The 17327-nt window shown below is 55.5% G+C and overlaps 2 protein-coding genes across 6 annotated transcripts; one reads left to right on the top strand and one right to left on the bottom strand.

Annotated features, from left to right (window-relative positions):
* Positions 1–19: 19 nt before the first annotated feature.
* On the top strand, positions 20–10361 carry CDH24 (cadherin 24). 5 transcript variants are annotated; one of them, XM_045396180.2, is made up of 14 exons: positions 20–156; positions 1702–2025; positions 2205–2499; positions 2690–2809; positions 2884–3051; positions 3226–3413; positions 3800–4053; positions 4940–5076; positions 5448–5561; positions 7606–7727; positions 7811–7922; positions 8174–8422; positions 8953–9967; positions 10054–10361. In XM_045396180.2, exons 2-13 carry the CDS (start codon positions 1825–1827, stop codon positions 9450–9452), a joined length of 2460 nt encoding a protein of 819 aa, XP_045252115.2. In that variant the 5' UTR covers positions 20–156; positions 1702–1824; the 3' UTR covers positions 9453–9967; positions 10054–10361. The 5 variants fall into 5 exon arrangements, with proteins under 5 accessions (XP_045252115.2, XP_045252111.2, XP_045252112.2 ...); XM_045396176.2 differs by lacking the exon at positions 5448–5561; XM_045396177.2 differs by lacking the exon at positions 5448–5561 and having other exon boundaries at positions 8953–10361.
* A 3791-nt stretch (positions 10362–14152) lies between these two features.
* Positions 14153–15271, bottom strand: PSMB11 (proteasome subunit beta 11). Its single transcript, XM_045396168.3, has one exon. It carries the CDS (start codon positions 15255–15257, stop codon positions 14355–14357), a length of 903 nt encoding a protein of 300 aa, XP_045252103.1. The 5' UTR covers positions 15258–15271; the 3' UTR covers positions 14153–14354.
* Positions 15272–17327: the final 2056 nt, after the last annotated feature.

Below are 17327 nucleotides of genomic sequence, written 5' to 3'. Positions count from 1 at the left end.
CCCTCCGTCTCGCTCCCTTGTTCTCGCCGGGGCCGCTCAGACCTGCAGCGGAGCCGCGGCGCCCGCTCCAATCGGCTCGGTGCTGCGCCCCCGGGACCGGGCGACGGGGGCGGGCGGGGGTGCTTCCCGTCGGCCTGGGCCCCTCGGCAGTGCCAGGTAAGGGCGCCTGCCCCGGAGCAGGGGTCGGGAATCCGCGGAGTGGCAGCAGGGGGCCCGCAGCCAGGGGGTCTTCGGAGGGGTGCGCTCCGTGGCTGGGAACCCGCTGCCTACTCCCTTCTCCCGCGCTCTGCCTCTTTCCCTTCTCCCCTCGCACCTCTCTCCCTCTTTCTTCTCTCGATTTCTCTTCACCCTTCCTTCTCTGCCTGTTTGCCTTCCTTATCCCTTCCCTCTATCTCCCAACCCTTCCCTCACCCTCTTGTCCTTTTTCCATCTCCTCTCCCTCTTTGCCTTTTTCTTTCTCTACCTTTCTCCCCTTTGCTGTCTTTCTCTTTTCTCTTTCTTGCTCTCCTTTCCCTCCCTCTCCTCTCCCCTTCCTGCTATCCTGTTTCCCACTCCTCTATCTCCTTCCTTCTCGCCTCCTCATCCCGCCTTCTCTCTGGTCCCCAGCTTTCCTCCGGCTTCCCCCTTCCCTCGGGAGCAAAGGGACTGTCAGGTGTATGTCTGCTCTGAGGGAGGAGGGGCAGAAGCCACAGCTACCTGAGGGGTCCCCCCACCCACCCCTGGGAGAAAGGACAGCAGTGGGAAGGGTCTCCTCTCTAGCTCCCTTCCCGCGGCCCTTCCCTGCCTCCACCCCTCCTGTCTGCTCCTTCTCCCAGAATTAAGTTCCTGAGGCCTGACTTGACACCCCCGAAGCTGAGGGCTGCCACTGCCTGCCCGGAACTGCCCCGGGTGACCCGTTTCCAAGCCTGGCCCCTAGGACTCCTCTCTACCTTCAGACACCCAGGCTGCTGCCCTGGTCTCTCTCATTCTGTCTCTTGCCACTGTTCTGTTTCTGTCTCTCATCCAGTCATTTCTGTCTCTGCTGGACAGTCCCTGAGTCAGTCTAGCTGTCAGTCATGCTGTATCTCTAGCCTCTGGGTCGGCCTCCCTCCCCGGTCACCTCCCCCTGTCCCCCACCCTGTATCCTCTTCCTTCAGCTCTGGCTCCCAACTCCTGTCTCATGAGCCCAGTCCCCCTTCAAGGACTGCACTGGCAGTGTGGGCTGGAGACAGGGCCTAGAGAAGTGGGGCTCCCCCTTGTGGGAGGGACTTTCTCCCACTCTCAACCCCGCCTGAGGCTGCTCTCCTTGTCATCTCATCCTGACCCTAGACACCTTAAGGCCACACCTCCATGAATCCCAACTCTGTAATTTTAAGCCCTTTCTCTGGTAGCCCCGCCTCCTCCAATACCTGGCTACATGCCCAACCTGGGAGGACAGAGACCAGATTTGGGATTCCAAGCCCTCCCAGCATCCCCTCTGCTGTGTTCCTCCCCAGTTCTCTACTCGGAGTTGACTGACCAGAGATTTGTCAGCTTGGAGAGCTGGAGGTGAATACATGCAGAGCCTGGGTAGAGGAAAGATCAGCCTCTCTGCTCTGTGTGTTAGTCTGAGTTCTGGGCAGTGGAGTGTCTCGTTCCTTGGAGGTCTGGTCTTCAGCATCTAATTCTGGGGGGAGGAGGGCTAGGGGTTTCCTTGAGCCTGAGCAGCTGCTTGTCCTGCAGGTGTGGATCCATGGGGTAGCCTCAACGCATCTTCCCCTCCGCCCCAGCTGCTCATGGGCCACGTAGCCTGGCCCGGCCTCGGCACCCAGGGCCAGTGAACAGAGCCCTGGCTGGAGTCCAAACATGTGGGGCCTGGTGAGGCTCCTGCTGGCCTGGCTGGGTGGCTGGGGATGCATGGGGCGTCTGGCAGCCCCAGCCCGGGCCTGGGCAGGGTCCCGGGGACACCCAGGGCCTGCTCTGCTGCGGACTCGAAGGAGCTGGGTCTGGAACCAGTTCTTTGTCATTGAGGAATATGCTGGTCCAGAGCCTGTCCTCATTGGCAAGGTAAGGATGACCCCTCCCATGTCTACTCTGACACGAGGCCCTTAGGCCCTGCCCTGCAACTTCATCACTTCTGCAATGACCTTGGTCCCTCAGGACTCCCAACGCTCTACCCAAACCTAGACTCTTTAACCCTGTCTCTGTACTTGGAGCCCTCTGCCATCTTTTCCTGACCCCTGCAGCTGCACTCGGATGTTGACCGGGGAGAGGGCCGCACCAAGTACCTGTTGACCGGGGAGGGGGCAGGCACCGTATTTGTGATTGATGAGGCCACAGGCAATATTCACGTTACCAAGAGCCTTGACCGGGAGGAAAAGGCACAATATGTGCTACTGGCCCAAGCCGTGGACCGAGCCTCCAACCGGCCCCTGGAGCCCCCATCAGAGTTCATCATCAAAGTGCAAGACATCAACGACAATCCACCCATTTTTCCCCTTGGACCCTACCATGCCACCGTGCCCGAGATGTCCAATGTCGGTGAGCACCCCAGCTCTCAGTGCCCCAGTTTCCGTCTTCTGGAGCTCTCTCACCTCTCCTTCCCTTCTTGTTGTCTGCCCCAGAACCTGCCCCCTTCAGTTCAGCCTCCCTCATGTCTGCATCCCCCCGTCTGCTATTCTTCCCCATCCTGCCCTGCTGCTGCTGAATGGGGTGCTGGCATCCCCCACAGGGACATCAGTGATCCAGGTGACTGCTCACGATGCTGATGATCCCAGCTATGGGAACAGCGCCAAGCTGGTGTACACTGTTCTGGATGGACTGCCTTTCTTCTCTGTGGACCCCCAGACTGGTGAGGATGGAGCTTGGGAGCCCGGTGGGGCAGCCAAGGGGACAGACACCCTCTGACCCAGCGTGTCTCCCTAGGAGTGGTGCGTACAGCCATCCCCAACATGGACCGGGAGACACAGGAGGAGTTCTTGGTGGTGATCCAGGCTAAGGACATGGGCGGCCACATGGGGGGGCTGTCAGGCAGCACTACGGTGACCGTCACACTCAGCGATGTCAACGACAATCCCCCCAAGTTCCCACAGAGTAAGGGGCCATTGCTGCCACCTGAGCCATCCTTTGACCACCCCACCCGTACAGTGTCTGGAGAAACCTTCCCTCCTCGCCTCCTCCCCAGCCAGACCCTGGGAGAAGAAAGTGCTATGGGGAGGGAGGAGGGCTGGGGACCTCTCTAAGGTGTCTCCCCTCTGTCACCCCAAGGCCTATACCAGTTCTCCGTGGTGGAGACAGCTGGACCTGGCACGCTGGTGGGCCGGCTCCGGGCCCAGGACCCAGACCTGGGGGACAACGCCCTGATGGCATACAGCATCCTGGATGGGGAGGGGTCCGAGGCCTTCAGCATCAGCACAGACTCCCAGGGTCGAGACGGGCTCCTCACTGTCCGCAAGGTTAGTCTCCTGCCTGTTAATGCTTTCTCTTAGACCTGCCTCCTGCTGACCCATAGGGCACATATTTAACTGTTCTTCTAGAACAGACTCAGGATCTCTCTGTTGGAGCTTAGAGATCATGGTCACCTCCTCATCTTTCAGATGAGGCCCTGGGGCTTAGAAAGAAGAAGTGACAAGTCTATGATGGAGCTAGGGGCAGACCTAGAGTTACTAAGTAATCTGCCGTGCATCCTGACCACCAAGGCCACTGTCCCTCTAGTGCCACCTCTCCTCACATGAGGACTGAGCACTGCATGCATGTGGAGGGGACTTGTCACCGTCCAAGAGCCTGGGACCTGCCCTGGTTTCCACACACCTCGCTTTTTCTCTCTCTCCCCTCACTGTAGCCCCTAGACTTCGAGAGCCGGCGCTCCTACACCTTCCGTGTCGAGGCCACCAACACGCTCATCGACCCAGCCTATCTGCGGCGAGGGCCCTTCAAGGATGTGGCCTCTGTGCGTGTGGTGGTGCAAGATGCCCCAGAGCCACCTGCCTTCACCCAGGCTGCCTACCACCTGACTGTGCCCGAGAACAAGGCCCCAGGGACCCTGGTAGGCCAGATCTCAGCGGCTGACCTGGACTCCCCTGCCAGCCCAATCAGGTAGGTGAGCTGGGGTGTGGGCTGGGGAGCCAGATGGCAGGCTATTCCCACCCAGAGAATGAGTAAATGTGCCCCCTACCTTATAGCAAATCACTCATATCCCAGCAAAAGCCTCCCTCCCTGCAGCTGGGCTTGCTAGTCTACAGGTCTGGGTGCCAGGGGAGAGCCGGAGGGCCTGGCTGACCATTCTTCAACCCTCTATCCATCCCTCTGGGTAGATAATGGTGGCACCTCCCAGTGGCAGTGCAAGCAGATGTAATCTCATTTGATAAGTGGATCTCTATTGATCACTCCCAAAGTGCTTCACAGTTTACCCCCTTGCTGATACTGAATTCTCACAACAGCCCCGTGAAGTGGGTGTTCTCATCACCAGTTGTTTTAGAAGCCAGCCATGAGTGGTCACACAGTTGGTAAGTGGCAGAACAGCCACTCTTTCCCCCTCCCCGGCCAGCATCCCTGTCACAGCTCTGTGAGGGAGGTACTGGTGTCATTCCCATTTTTCAATTGAGTAAACAGAGGTTGAACGATTTGCCCTAAGTCACATAGCTAGTCCAAGGCAGAGCTGGGCTGAAACACAGGTCCCTGGGTTCTCAGAACAGGGCCCAGAAGTCTGAAAGTCAAGGTCTGTTTATCCCTCTTCTACTCCCTTCTGTATCTTCTCCCCCTCCCCCTATGAAGCCCGGTGGCCCTGAGTCTTAACAGGTGTTTAATGGTGGTGATCCCCCAGGGATATATGCCTTTTAAGGGGACTCCAACCTGAATTATGGCTCTGCCCAGAGGAGTCATGAGGTCTGGCAAGGTGAACAGAGGGAAGAAAGAAGGGAAGGGGTGGAACAAGCTGTGGTACCGCCCCAGATCAGCCCCAGCATCTCTCTCCCTTCCCCAGATACTCCATCCTCCCCCACTCGGATCCGGAGCGTTGCTTCTCTATCCAGCCCGAAGAAGGGACCATCCACACAGCAGCACCCCTGGACCGCGAGGCTCGTGTCTGGCACAACCTCACTGTGCTGGCTACAGAGCTCGGTGAGGAGTCCAGGCCCCACAAGGCGGCAGCAGCCTCCTGGCCGAGGGGCTGTCCCTGGGTGTGGGGGTGGGGAAGGGTGCTCACTGCCATCACACCCTCACCAGCGTGTGGCCACTGTGTCCTAGCCTGGATCCGAGTCCTAGCCTGGATCTGGGTCCTAGCCTGGATCCTTGCTACCGGGTAGGGCAGGCCTCCTGGTCTCCTGGCCCCCTAGGCTGGGCTGGGCTGGCACAGTGGGTGTGCCTGAGCATTCTCCTGACCCTCAATTCATTCCCTTACTTGACTTGCTCCAACCCAGAAATAAACTAGACCTTACATAGCCCCCAATCTGTGTACTGACAGACCCCATCCTGCTCACTCTCTGCTTCAGGCTGGAGCTGGGGGCCAGAAAGGGGCTGGGTACCTCCTCTGGTTGCTAAGTGGAGCACACCAACAGCCCCACCCCAGATAAGCCCTGTTGGAAGCCCTGTGGGAATCCCCCAAGGTAGGGGAGTGGACACCCATAGGGAAAGGGAGGAGTGCCAGCTCCATATGCGGTCTCCCCCATCAGTCCGGCCAGCAGCGGGTTCAGCTGCCTCTGGGCAGCCCTAGCCCATAGAGACAGGGAGACCTCCCTCCCACTCTTCTGTGAATAGCCCCTTATCACCCCTGCGTATGCCCCAGGGGCTCCTCTACCCTTTTGTCTTCATACTGCATATGAAAATTGCCCTTGCATATATGGATATCTGAATGTGTCAGTGAAGAGCTCTATGAATGTGTACATGTGGGTATGTTCTCAGCCATGCATATAATTCCAAATGTGGGGAAAGTATGTAGATATACACACATATATATTTGTGGGTGTATATCTGTAATGGATATATATGTGTTTACAGTTGAGGGTACATAATTATATTTATATTAATTGTGCATATGTGTGATTGGATATGTATAGTGGTATGCACATGCAGCTGTTTGTATGTGTTTTGTGTATGTGGGCATTTGTGGACAGATAATTTACTACTTACTGTGTATCAGGCACTATCCATCTTCAAAATGGATTCATTCATTTAATCATCACCACAAGTTTATGAGGGAAGTATGATTATTTCCCCATTTAAAACAAGGAAACTCAGGCAAAGAGAAGTTAAGTAACTTCCCAAGGTCACATAGAGATTAAGTGGTGGAGCCATGAGACCCAGTCAGTGTGCAGAGTCTGAGCTGTTATCCCCACCATACTGCCTCTCAAATGTGTTTAATGCTATGTTTATGTTTCTATGTAATGTCTAGGGTTATGTTTCTGTACATGCTACTGTGTGCATAGTGATATGCACAGATACTACCTGGCGGTGCACATGTTATCTGTTAGTGCATGGATGGCCATGTGTGTATGTCCGTGTACACACAGTATGTTTTTGGCTGCTTGTAGATACATAACTTTGTGTGTGTGTGTTTGTGTGTGTGTGTTTCCTGTCACTGTCTTCTCATTCTCCTGCCAAATCCTGCTCCTCGCCTCACCCAGATACCAACTAGCAGCACTGGGCCCTTACTGCAGTGAAGAAGTAGACCCCCTCGCCATCCTCTCTCTGGGGTATCTCAATCCTTTTAGCCAGGTGATCCACTCAGCCTCCCCTGCCCATGCTGCAACCTCAGCCCCTTTCACCAGGCCCAGCCAGCTATCCCTCTGCCTAGGGGAAAGACTAAAGGAATTGGGAGACCCGGCCTAAGAGAGGTGACAGGGAGACACACTTTGCATTCTCTCTTGGAAGGCACTGGCAGTGAGAAGCAAGGTAGGGTAATGGTAGGTAGTCACCTCATGAAGGGATGGGTAAAGGTAGGGCCTGTGTCTGGCTGTGGTGCCCAAGCTGCCCTGGGCTCTGCACCCTGTAGATCATGCAGCTCCTTCCTACCCAAGGTCAACTCTAAGTGATGCTCATTGCTGTACTACAGCCTCCCAGACCTCTGATGGTGTGTGTGTGTGTGTGTGTGTGTGTGTGTGTGTGTGTGGTGTATATGTGTCTGTCCACCCCACTGGTGCTGTGCATGGCCTCTATGCGTGAAAATGCATTCTATGGGCTCTGGGTGTTGTCGGGGGATGTGGCACTGCATTCACTATGCGTATCAAACATCTGCTTCATGTACATTGCATTTGTTTTAAATGTTGAGTGTACATTGGATATATGGTATGAATGTGTTTTGTATATTCGTGGCTGTTGTCTGCATGCAACTTGTATGCACCTTCTATCTTTCATTTATGCTGCATGTGCGCTGCACGTGGGTTATTGTATATGTGTATCATGGCTGCGGCATTCCTGTTGAATGTTTATTGTGTATTGCATATATCTTGAGTATTACATGAATATTGTATGCACTTGGTATTGTTCCATTCATTCTACAACATTGCTTTCTACTTGTACATTACATGCATATTTCATGTGTTTCCTGTGCATGCTATATGCTGCATGTGGCATCCATGCCCATGCACCACATATGTTATGTGTAAACTGTGTGATGTGTGTGTGGTGTGTGTTTTGGTGTTCTGGCTTCAGACAGCTCTGCACAGGCCTCGCGCGTGCAAGTGACCATCCAGACCCTGGATGAGAATGACAATGCTCCCCAGTTGGCTGAGCCCTACGATACCTTTGTGTGTGACTCTGCAGCTCCTGGCCAGGTGAGCAACTGAGGCAGAGGGGTTGGGACATCAAGGCCTCCAGCAGCCCACTCCATACAAGGCCTCTCTCTTCCTCCTCCCAGCTGATTCAGGTCATCCAGGCCCTGGACAGAGATGAAGTTGGCAACAGTAGCCATGTCTCCTTTCAAGGTCCTCTGGGCCCCGATGCCAACTTTACTGTCCGGGACAACCGAGGTGGGTAGCCTCTTACAACTGTGTCCATACCTGCCTCTGTCCTCCTCTCCTCCTCCTCCACCCTTAGCCCAGCCTGCCTGACCCCTGCCCCACATGCCTGGGCCTTCTGCCCAACAGAAGATGGGTGTGGACTTACACTCATTTGTTGGCTCTTTGTAAACCTTCCCCATGGGAAGCTGGCTCTATGGGCTGGACCAATCCTACCTGGAAGGTGTCCCAGAAGATACCTCAACACCTTCCCTCTCCCACAGATGGCTCCGCCAGCCTGCTGCTGCCCTCCCGCCCTGCTCCACCCCGCCAGGCCCCCTACTTGGTTCCCATAGAACTGTGGGACTGGGGGCAGCCGGCACTGAGCAGCACTGCCACAGTGACTGTTAGTGTGTGCCGCTGCCAGCCTGACGGCTCTGTGGCATCCTGCTGGCCTGAGGCTCACCTCTCAGCTGCTGGGCTCAGCACCGGCGCCCTGCTTGCCATCATCACCTGTGTGGGTGCCCTGCTTGGTGAGTCAGGCGGCAGTGGGACAGAGCTGTGGGATCTGGGCCTGCAAGGGTGTGGAGAAGAACCAGGTTTCTGGACATAGGGAAATCCACCTTAGGGCTTGAACGACCATCATGCCTGGATTTTCCCACCACCTGATGCATCCAAGAGAAAAGCTCTGGCCTCTATCCGTGACCTGCCAATCATAATGCCAATCATAATTGAGCCCCCTACTCTGTGCCAATTATGGTGCTGGGCACATCACTTGTGATATTTCATTTTATTGTGTCAGCAACCCTTAGAAGTAAATATATTTTCCCTATTTTCCACGCAAGTAATCTGAGGGGCAAATTGAGGCTTCAGAGAAGTCAAGCAACTTCCCATGGTCACACAGCGAGTAAGGGCTGAAGTCAGGATTCAATGCAAGGTTTGCTAGATGTCAGCCCCTAGCCACACGGCTTCTGTCACCTGATGGGTCAGCCGTTCACATGGAGACAGGCCGCCAGCTCCCGGCCCTGCTGGCTCAGGGCCTGTGTGCCCGTCTCTCGCGCAGCCCTGGTAGTGCTCTTCGTGGCCCTGCGGCGGCAGAAGCAGGAAGCATTGATGGTACTGGAGGAGGAGGACGTCCGAGAGAACATCATCACCTACGACGACGAGGGCGGCGGCGAGGAGGACACCGAGGCCTTCGACATCACGGCCCTGCAGAACCCGGACGGGGCGGCCCCCCAGGCGCCCGGCCCTCCCGCGCGCCGAGACGTGCTGCCCCGGGCTCGGGTGTCGCGCCAGCCCAGACCCCCCGGCCCCGCCGACGTGGCGCAGCTCCTGGTGCTGCGGCTCCGCGAGGCGGACGAGGACCCCAGCGTACCCCCGTACGACTCGGTACAGGTGTACGGCTACGAGGGCCGGGGCTCCTCCTGCGGCTCCCTCAGCTCCCTGGGATCCGGCAGCGAAGCCGGCGGCGTCCCCGGCCCCGCGGAGCCGCTGGACGACTGGGGTCCGCTCTTCCGCACCCTGGCGGAGCTGTATGGGGCCAAAGAGCCCCCGGCCCCCTGAGCGCCCGCGCTGGCCCGGCCCACCGCGCGGGGGCAGCAGGCACAGGCCCTCTGAGTGAGCCCCACGGGGTCCAGGCGGGCGGCAGCAGCCCAGGGGCCTCAGGCCTCCTCCCTGTCCCTGTGTCCCTCCTTGCTTCCCCGGGGCACCCTCGCTCTCACCTCCCTCCTCCTGAGTCGGTCTGTGTGTCTCTCTCCAGGAATCTTTGTCTCTATCTGTGTGACACACTCCTCTGTCCGGGCCTGGGTTTCCTGGCCCTGGCCCTGCGTTCTCTCACTGTGATTCCTCTCCTTCCTCCGTGGCTGTTTTGTCTCTGCAGTTCTGAAGTTCACACATAGTCTCCCTGTGTCTCCCTTGCCCATACACATGCTCTGTGTCTGCCTTCTGCCCACATCTCCTTTCCTTCTCTCTGGGTCCCTGTGACTGGCTTTTTGTTTTTTTTCTGTTGTCCATCCCAAAATCAAGAGAAACTTCCAGCCACTGCTGCCCACCCTCCTGCAGGGGATGCTGTGCCCCAGGTCAGTGCCTCTAGACTGTGGGGCAAGGCAGTGGATGAAGGCTCCCACTCCCTACTGCCTCTAAACTGGCTCCCCTGTCATTACAGACCTGCCTGCATGGTTCCATCCATCACTCATGGCCTCAGCCTCATCCTGGCTTCACTGGCCTCCAGCTGAGAGAGGGAACCAGCCCGCCTCCCAGGGCAAGAGCTCCAGCCTCCCGTGTGGCCGCCTCCCTGGAGCTCTGCCCAGCTGTCACCTTACCCTGGGCATCCCAGCCCTGGGCATTGTCTTGTGTGCTTCCTGAGGGAGTAGGGAAAGGAAAGGGGGAGGCGGCTGGGGAAGGGGAAAGAGGGAGGAAGGGGAGGGGCCTCCATCTCTAATTTCATAATAAACAAACACTTTATTTTGTAAAGCTGGAGCCCCGCTTCTGTTTTTGCACTCAGGTTTCTTTACAAAGCTTCATTGTCCCAAATGATGGGAGGAGAGGCCTAGCCTATTTGCCTCCCAGTTCATTCTCCTTTCTCCTTGGGGGGAAAAGCCACTTCATGTCCTTCTAGATAGGGGAGGACTTGGGTTAATTCCATGAGTAAGAAGATGATGACTCCGCCTCACTCTCACCACCAACTTCCTGGGTTCTCTTAGTCTCAAGCTGTCCAAGGAAATTAAGATATAAGGATTCAGCCAGGCTCAGTGGCTCACATCTATAAATCCAGCAGTTTGGGAGGCTGAGACAGGTGGATCACTTGAGGTCAGGAGTTCAAGACCAGCCTGGCCAACAGTAGAAACCCCATCTCTACTAATAATACAAAAAATTAGCAGGGCATGGTTGCACATGTCTGTAGTCCCAGCTACTCAGGAGGCTGAGGCAGGAGAATCACTTGAATCTGGGAGGTGGAGGTTGCAGTGAGCCAAGATCGTCCCACTGGACTCCAGCCTGGGTGACAGAGCGAGACTCCGTCTCAAAAAAAAGATATGGGGATTGTTCAGAGGGCAAGGTGGGCAGGAGAAGTAGAGGGTGAAGTGTGAGAGCTGCTGAGAAGAGGGCAGGAGGGATAAAAGACTAAGGGGAAGGGGTTTCTGGACTAGAAAAACAATGGGGGTGGCAGGCTGCAGTGGGGGCAAACCAGCCTTTCCTGGGGCTCGTAGTGCCAAGTGGGGAAAGGGTGGACCAGGGTGAGACAGTCACATTGAATCTGGGCCCGCTGCTCCCACCTTTAATTCTCCCGCAGGCCATGGTCTTAGTCTTTGCAGAACACAAAGGAGGAGGGAGAGGACCAGGGAGGCAGGCTGTTGAGAGACAGAAGCAGTCAACTGGGTGGGAGCTGAGCCAGAACTGCAAGCATCTCCCAATGTACAGAGAAGGAGTCCACTCAGGAGCCAGCATGAGAGCCCAGGCCTCTCAACTCCAGGGCTCCAGAGGCACGCACAAGTAGGCGAGGCAGGATAGGTCCTTGTGACTCCCCCTTCGTGTGGGGTACTGGCAGCTGGGGAAAGCTGCTTCAATGTGAACATACCTTCCCTCACACCTTCCCCACCTGCTTGATAAGGACAAGCAGGAGGTGGGAGAACAAGTCCCCTCCCTCCAGTGCTGGAGTTCAAGTCATTTACTCTGCTGAAGGATGGAACCCTGGACCTCTGACAGTCCAAGGGCTTGTGTAAGAGCAGGCTATACCCCCGAGCTCTCCAGAGACTGTGAGGAGGTAGGCACCCCAAGCAGAGAATCAGAGGGACAAGGTCTTCTGGTTCGGGGCAGGAAGGGCAAGATCTCTGTCCCTTTGGTCTCAACCCCATATCTGTATCAAGCCTTCAGGAATTAGTAGAGAAATGGGGGAAATGACTCATGGGCTACTCTTAGACAGTGAGGGGTGCATTGGAATGGGGTGTTGGCCTTTGTCTGCCCAGCCCTCCCTAAGACTCTCCTAAGGTCCTCCCCACCAACTCATTCAAAACAGAGAGGAAAATAATAGGGCAGAGGGAACCGGCTTGTCAGCAAGACCCATGGGCTCATCTCTGGTCTCAACTACCTCATCCTCTGGAAGGACAGGACCTGTCAAAGGGAGTGAAGATGGGTGGGACTATGGAAGGAAAAGAGAGGAGGGTCCGCCCACCCCTGGTTCTGCCCTCTTGGTCTGGTTCTGCCCTCTTGGTCTGAGTTCATCCTCCCCCTCCAGTTTGGCAATGGGGGTGAGGCGCCAAGCGTCTCAGGGGGAGACAGCTGCATGCAGTTCACAGCCCACCTTTGGCTGCGCTCAGGTGGCAATCCCAGGCCCCAGGCCACCCCTCCCTGCCTGTCTTTTCTCACTTCCTGAGAGGCTCAGGATAGGGCTGGGAGGATGAGGAAGTAGAGAATTGGTGGTGTGAGCCTGTCCCCCACCTCCTCTTTACTTTGGAGCACTCCCCAAAAGAAGTGACAAGGCCTGGCAGTCTTCCTGCTGAGAGGCTGATTTCCTTATTCAGGTGTTGCTCTTTCTCTTTCAGTCTGTTTCTTGTCTCTGCACACAGGAACTGCACATGCATCGCCTGCCATACTCATGTGCACAAACCCATCCTGTATCACTCACCTACACCTGGACACAGAACTGCATACACCTGTGGACATGAATATGCACCCTCTTATGCCAAGTCAAACACTTGAACCCCATGCAAAAGCTGCCCCTCCTCACAGCTTCCTCCAGGGATCCCTGCCTCCCAGTTAGCAGTCCTGGAGTCCCACATCTCCTCCCCTGAGGCTGGGGAGTGAGCAAGGGGTAAAGAAGGGTGACTGCAGAGGCCACTGGCCAGATTCCTCGAAGGCCAGTCCCCCCATAGTGGACACCTTTCTGTGGGGTCCACCACAATTTCTCCCTACTGTGTCCTTTCTGGGGTTTTCCCTTCTGGAGCCCCCTGACCCTTCCCCAGTCAGGGGACCTCCCCCATCCCCAGTCACCCGCTCTGCACCAGAGTCTGGAGGTCTGTCTGTCCAGCTCCAGGCTGGAGGAATGTTTAATCTGGGGTGCAAGATTAAGGCTCAGGCCTATGCTAGAGCCGGGGATGAGGGGTGTCCAGGAGGGAAGGCAGGAGGCTGTTATTCTTGGGACTGGAAGCTTTAGGATTGGATGTGAGGAAAGCAACTTCAGCACCCTTCCTTCAGGCCCCCTTCCTTCAGGCTCTATCTCACAGGTTAACAGTGCTTTCTCTCTCATTTGGCCAGGGGACAGCAGGGCAGTGGCCCTCCTGGAGGTGTTAGTCTGGATCTTCAAGTCTGGGCTTCTGGGGGAGTGGGAATGGGGACAGTAGGGGCAGGAGAGGATGTGCTAGCTAGACAGTTCCCACTGGAACAACTACCTCCCTCTTGTCTTCATTCTCCAGAGGGAGCATCAGGAAGGAGGGGCTGGAAAGAAGGCAAAGGGAAGAAAGGAGGAGGGGAAATCTGGCAGCAGCACCGCCAGGCCCAGAAATCTGGAGAGCAAGAGCGGACTGTGGGGGATGGCTCCAGGCCTGGAAGATAAAGCCACAGGAGCCTGTGCAGGCAGCAGCTGCTGTGAGCTCACAACCTCCAGGCCCTCAGGGTTCATTCAACCCTGGCCACCAGGCAGGGGCTTGGCCCAGCTACTTTCTCCCTCTGCATCCCTCTCCGGAAGCCTGCAGGGAAGAGAGGAAAGGCAGGGCAGAGGGCCAGGCAGGGAGGGAGAGCTGTGCTGAAAGAGCATGGACCCTGGAGGAGAAGGCCTGGATCTAAGTCTCATCTCTGCCATTTACTGTGTGACCCCAGGCAAGTCACATAACCCTTTGAACCTGATTCCTCTTCTGTAAAGTGAGACTTATTTTACCTCAAAGCGTTGTCATGAGAACTGCATTCAGTAAAGGAATAATCATTCTAGTCATTATGGTCAAGGCAGAGGAAGAGAGCAGATAAGACAAACCCATCAACATCCAAAGGGTGTCTATCACTACACCTCATTCTCAGAGGGGCTGCTTCCCTCCCGGGTGCCCCATCTTACCAAGCTGACAAAGTGATCAGGAGAAAGAGACAAAGACGCTGAAGCTGAGACATATAGAAGACTGAAACTAAGAGAAACTGGGGATGAGATGATGGAAAAAAGCAGAGAAGATGGCAAGAAAAGAGGGTCTAGCACCTAGCATGTGTCTGGCATGCAGTAGGCGCACTGCAAGTATTGACTGAAAGATGGACTTGGTGCCAAGAAGAAGGCTGGACCAATCCACTGGGAGTCAACAGGAACTTGTTGGGCAGAGCCATAATAGCTCTGGGAGTCATGAAAGGACAGAGACTTGCAATAAATGAAGCCAGTAACCCATACAGGCTAGAGTCAGATGCCGTGAGGCTGCTGCCAGCGGGACCCTCCCCCGCTGCTCATCCTCCCACCTGCTCCCCAGGCCTACACCACCCCCAACCAAGTCCTGCTTCTCACACTGTCTCAGTCCCTGCTGGCATCCTGTAGTCTCCTGGTGTCATCTCCCCCGGCCCCACAGATAGCTCTCTCTCTTCTGCAGCTCTGTGGGCAGTGGCAGGCTCAGGATGGGCATGGCTGGCATCCTCCTCTGGCTCTGGCTCCAAGAGCTTCTGTAACTCCATGTACAGCACACAGGCATCACTGCGTGACACATGCTCCCATCCACTCTCCCGTACGTGGAAAAGGTCTACAGAGCCCCCTGAATAGGCATCACGGTGGGTGGCATGGGCCACGGCGCAGCGAGCCAGGGCGTAGGCTTCCTGGGTGCTCATGTCGTAGCGATAGCCACGGTCTAGCACGCCGTAGGCATAGGGAGATCCAGAGCCCACAGAGAAGATATTCCCCTGCAGGCGGGTGCCATCGCTATAGACGTAGAAAAGCATAGGGCCAGAGCGGTCCCAGCCGCACAGGGCAGTGGCCACACAGAGATCCAGTCCCCGGTATCGAGACATCATGGCTGACAAGAGCTTGGCAGCACTGGCCACACTGGGCAGCTGACCCTCCCTCAGTTCCCGAAGCCGCAGCTCCCGCTGTAACACCCGATACCAGGTAGCACAGTCGGCGGAGGTGCCAGAGGTGGTACCCAGGAGGTGCTGGTGCACAGGGATGACCTTGCATGAGGCTGGACACGCCACGTAGCTGCCACAGGAGGAACGCGTGTCGGCTGCAGCAATGACTCCATGACGGAAGCGGAAGGCCAGGGTGGTAGTGCCATGGGCCAGTCTGGGGCCATGGATCTGTAGGAAGGTTTGAGGGTCACAGCCCCGGGGCACAGCCCAGCCACCAGCCTGAGGCAGGTGAGGTGATGGTCCCTGGGTGTCAGGGGACTGCCACTTGCACACATCCTGCAGAGCCATCCCTGGGACTGAGTGAAGTTTGGAAGAAGCAAGTCAGGAATTTGTGACTGGGGTCTGGTGGGGTAGGAGGGACGCTACAGAGAAGCTGGGCCACAGCCAGAACTGGCCAGAAAGGCATGTGAGCTGACGCTTCATTTCTCCTCAATCCCCAATTCAGGCTTTGGGATTGGCTGATGGAGCAGCCGCCTTCATCTCAGAGGACAGCTGAAAGAAGGCAGGATGAGGCCTGTAGAGTCTCCAGCACTAGGAAGACGCTGCCTTTGCAGTCAGACCTTCACCTTCTGCTGCCCATGACGCATCTGAGAGTCACCCAAAGAGTCTCCTGTCTGTCATGCTCCAATTATCTGGAGTTAGGTGGGGGGCTGGGGTAATGCAGAGAAAAGTGGGCACAAATGGAAGCAGCAGGGCTGGGCTCCTCATTTCTCCCATGTGGGGCACTGGGCATATAGAGACAAATAAGGCCCTGTCCCTGGCCTGAGAGGGCTCCCAGCCTAGGACGAGGTAAAGACAATTCAGTGGAATGATGTGGTCAGAATAGAGTGCTGCAACCCCACTGAGGCAGGAGACCTTGGTGCTGGGGACTCTCTTCAGAGATATGGGAGCAAGGAACTCAGCTCACACTTTGAACTCAAGGGATAGATGGGGAAAGAAAAATGGACTGAGGCTGGGTGTGGTGGATCACAGTGGTAATTTTAGCACTTTGGGAGACCAAGGCAGGTGGATGACTTGAACCTGAGTTCCAGACCACCCTGGACAACATATCAAGACCCCCATCTCTACAAAATAAATAAAAATTAGCCGGGGATGGGAGCGGAGGCTCACGCTTCCCAGCACTTTGGGAGGCTGAGGCGGGTGGATCACGAGGTCAGGAGTTCGAGACCAGCCTGGCCAATATGGTGAAACCCCATCTCTACTAAAAATACAAACAAACCAAAAAGAAAAAATTAGCTGGGCGTGGTTCGTGCGCTTGTAGTCCCAGTTGCTCGTGAGCTGAGGCAGAAGAATCACTTGAACCCAGAAGGTGGAGGTTGCAGTGAGCCGAGATCAAACTACTGCACTCCAGCCTGGGTAACAGAGCAAGACTCTGTCTAAAAAAAAAAAAAAAAAAAAAAAAATTAGCCAAGCATGGTGGCACATACCTGTAATCCCAGCTACTCAGGAAGCTGAGGTGAGAGGATCACCTGAGCCCAAGAGGTCAAGGCTGCAGTGAGCCATGATTGTGCCACTGCACTCCTGCCTGGGCAACACAGTGACACCCTGTCTCAACAAAAAATAAAGAAAGGAAAATAAATAAAATTAAATTAAAAAGGCCGGGCATGCCTGGCTCATGCCTGTAATCCCAGCACTTTAGGAGGCAGAGGAGGGCAGATCACCTGAGTTCAGGAGTTCGAGACCAGCCTGGCCACCATGGTGAAACCCCCATCTCTACTGAAAATACAAAAAAAAATAGCCAGGTGTGGTGGTGGATGCCTGTAATCCCAGCTACTTGGGAGGCTGAGGCAGGAGAATCGCTTGAACCCGGGAGGTGGAGGTTGCAGTGAGCCGCCATTGCACTCCAGCCTGGGCAATAAGAGCGAAATTCCATCTCAAAAATAAAGAAATAAATAAAGTAATTAATTAATTAAAAGTGGACTAAAGCAAAGACAAGAGAAAAAAGAGCAAGAGAACTTTTTAACAGCGGGGAGGAGAAAGAGGCTGAAATGTTTTCCACAAAGGCAGATTGCTGAGGAATGAAGGAAACTAGAACCTGAAGGTCTCTTTCTTCCCTGCTTTGGAGATAAATATGTCCTTTTATCTGTATACAGAGATGGCATTCCTGACAGTTCTTTGGCAGTACGTCTTTGACTTGTATTGAAGTCCAAAGGATCTAGTGGCCTTCTAGCTCCTGCTCCCTCTTCTGCCTAATAGTTCACAATGGCAACAGAGAGGCTTGTGATTCCAGGGTGTAAGACTTACAGGAGTGGGGTTGGTGGACCCTGACAGCTGACCCTTCAGAAGGTTGAAGTCAAGGCCAGGTGTGTTGGCTTACGCCTGTAATCTCAGCACGTTGGGAGGCCAAGGCGGGTGAAT

Source organism: Macaca fascicularis, chromosome 7 (assembly GCF_037993035.2).
Source record: "Macaca fascicularis isolate 582-1 chromosome 7, T2T-MFA8v1.1".
Taxonomy (NCBI): domain Eukaryota; kingdom Metazoa; phylum Chordata; class Mammalia; order Primates; family Cercopithecidae; genus Macaca; species Macaca fascicularis.
Note: the sequence above shows the minus strand (reverse complement) of the source record. Positions and strands in the feature narration are given on the sequence as shown.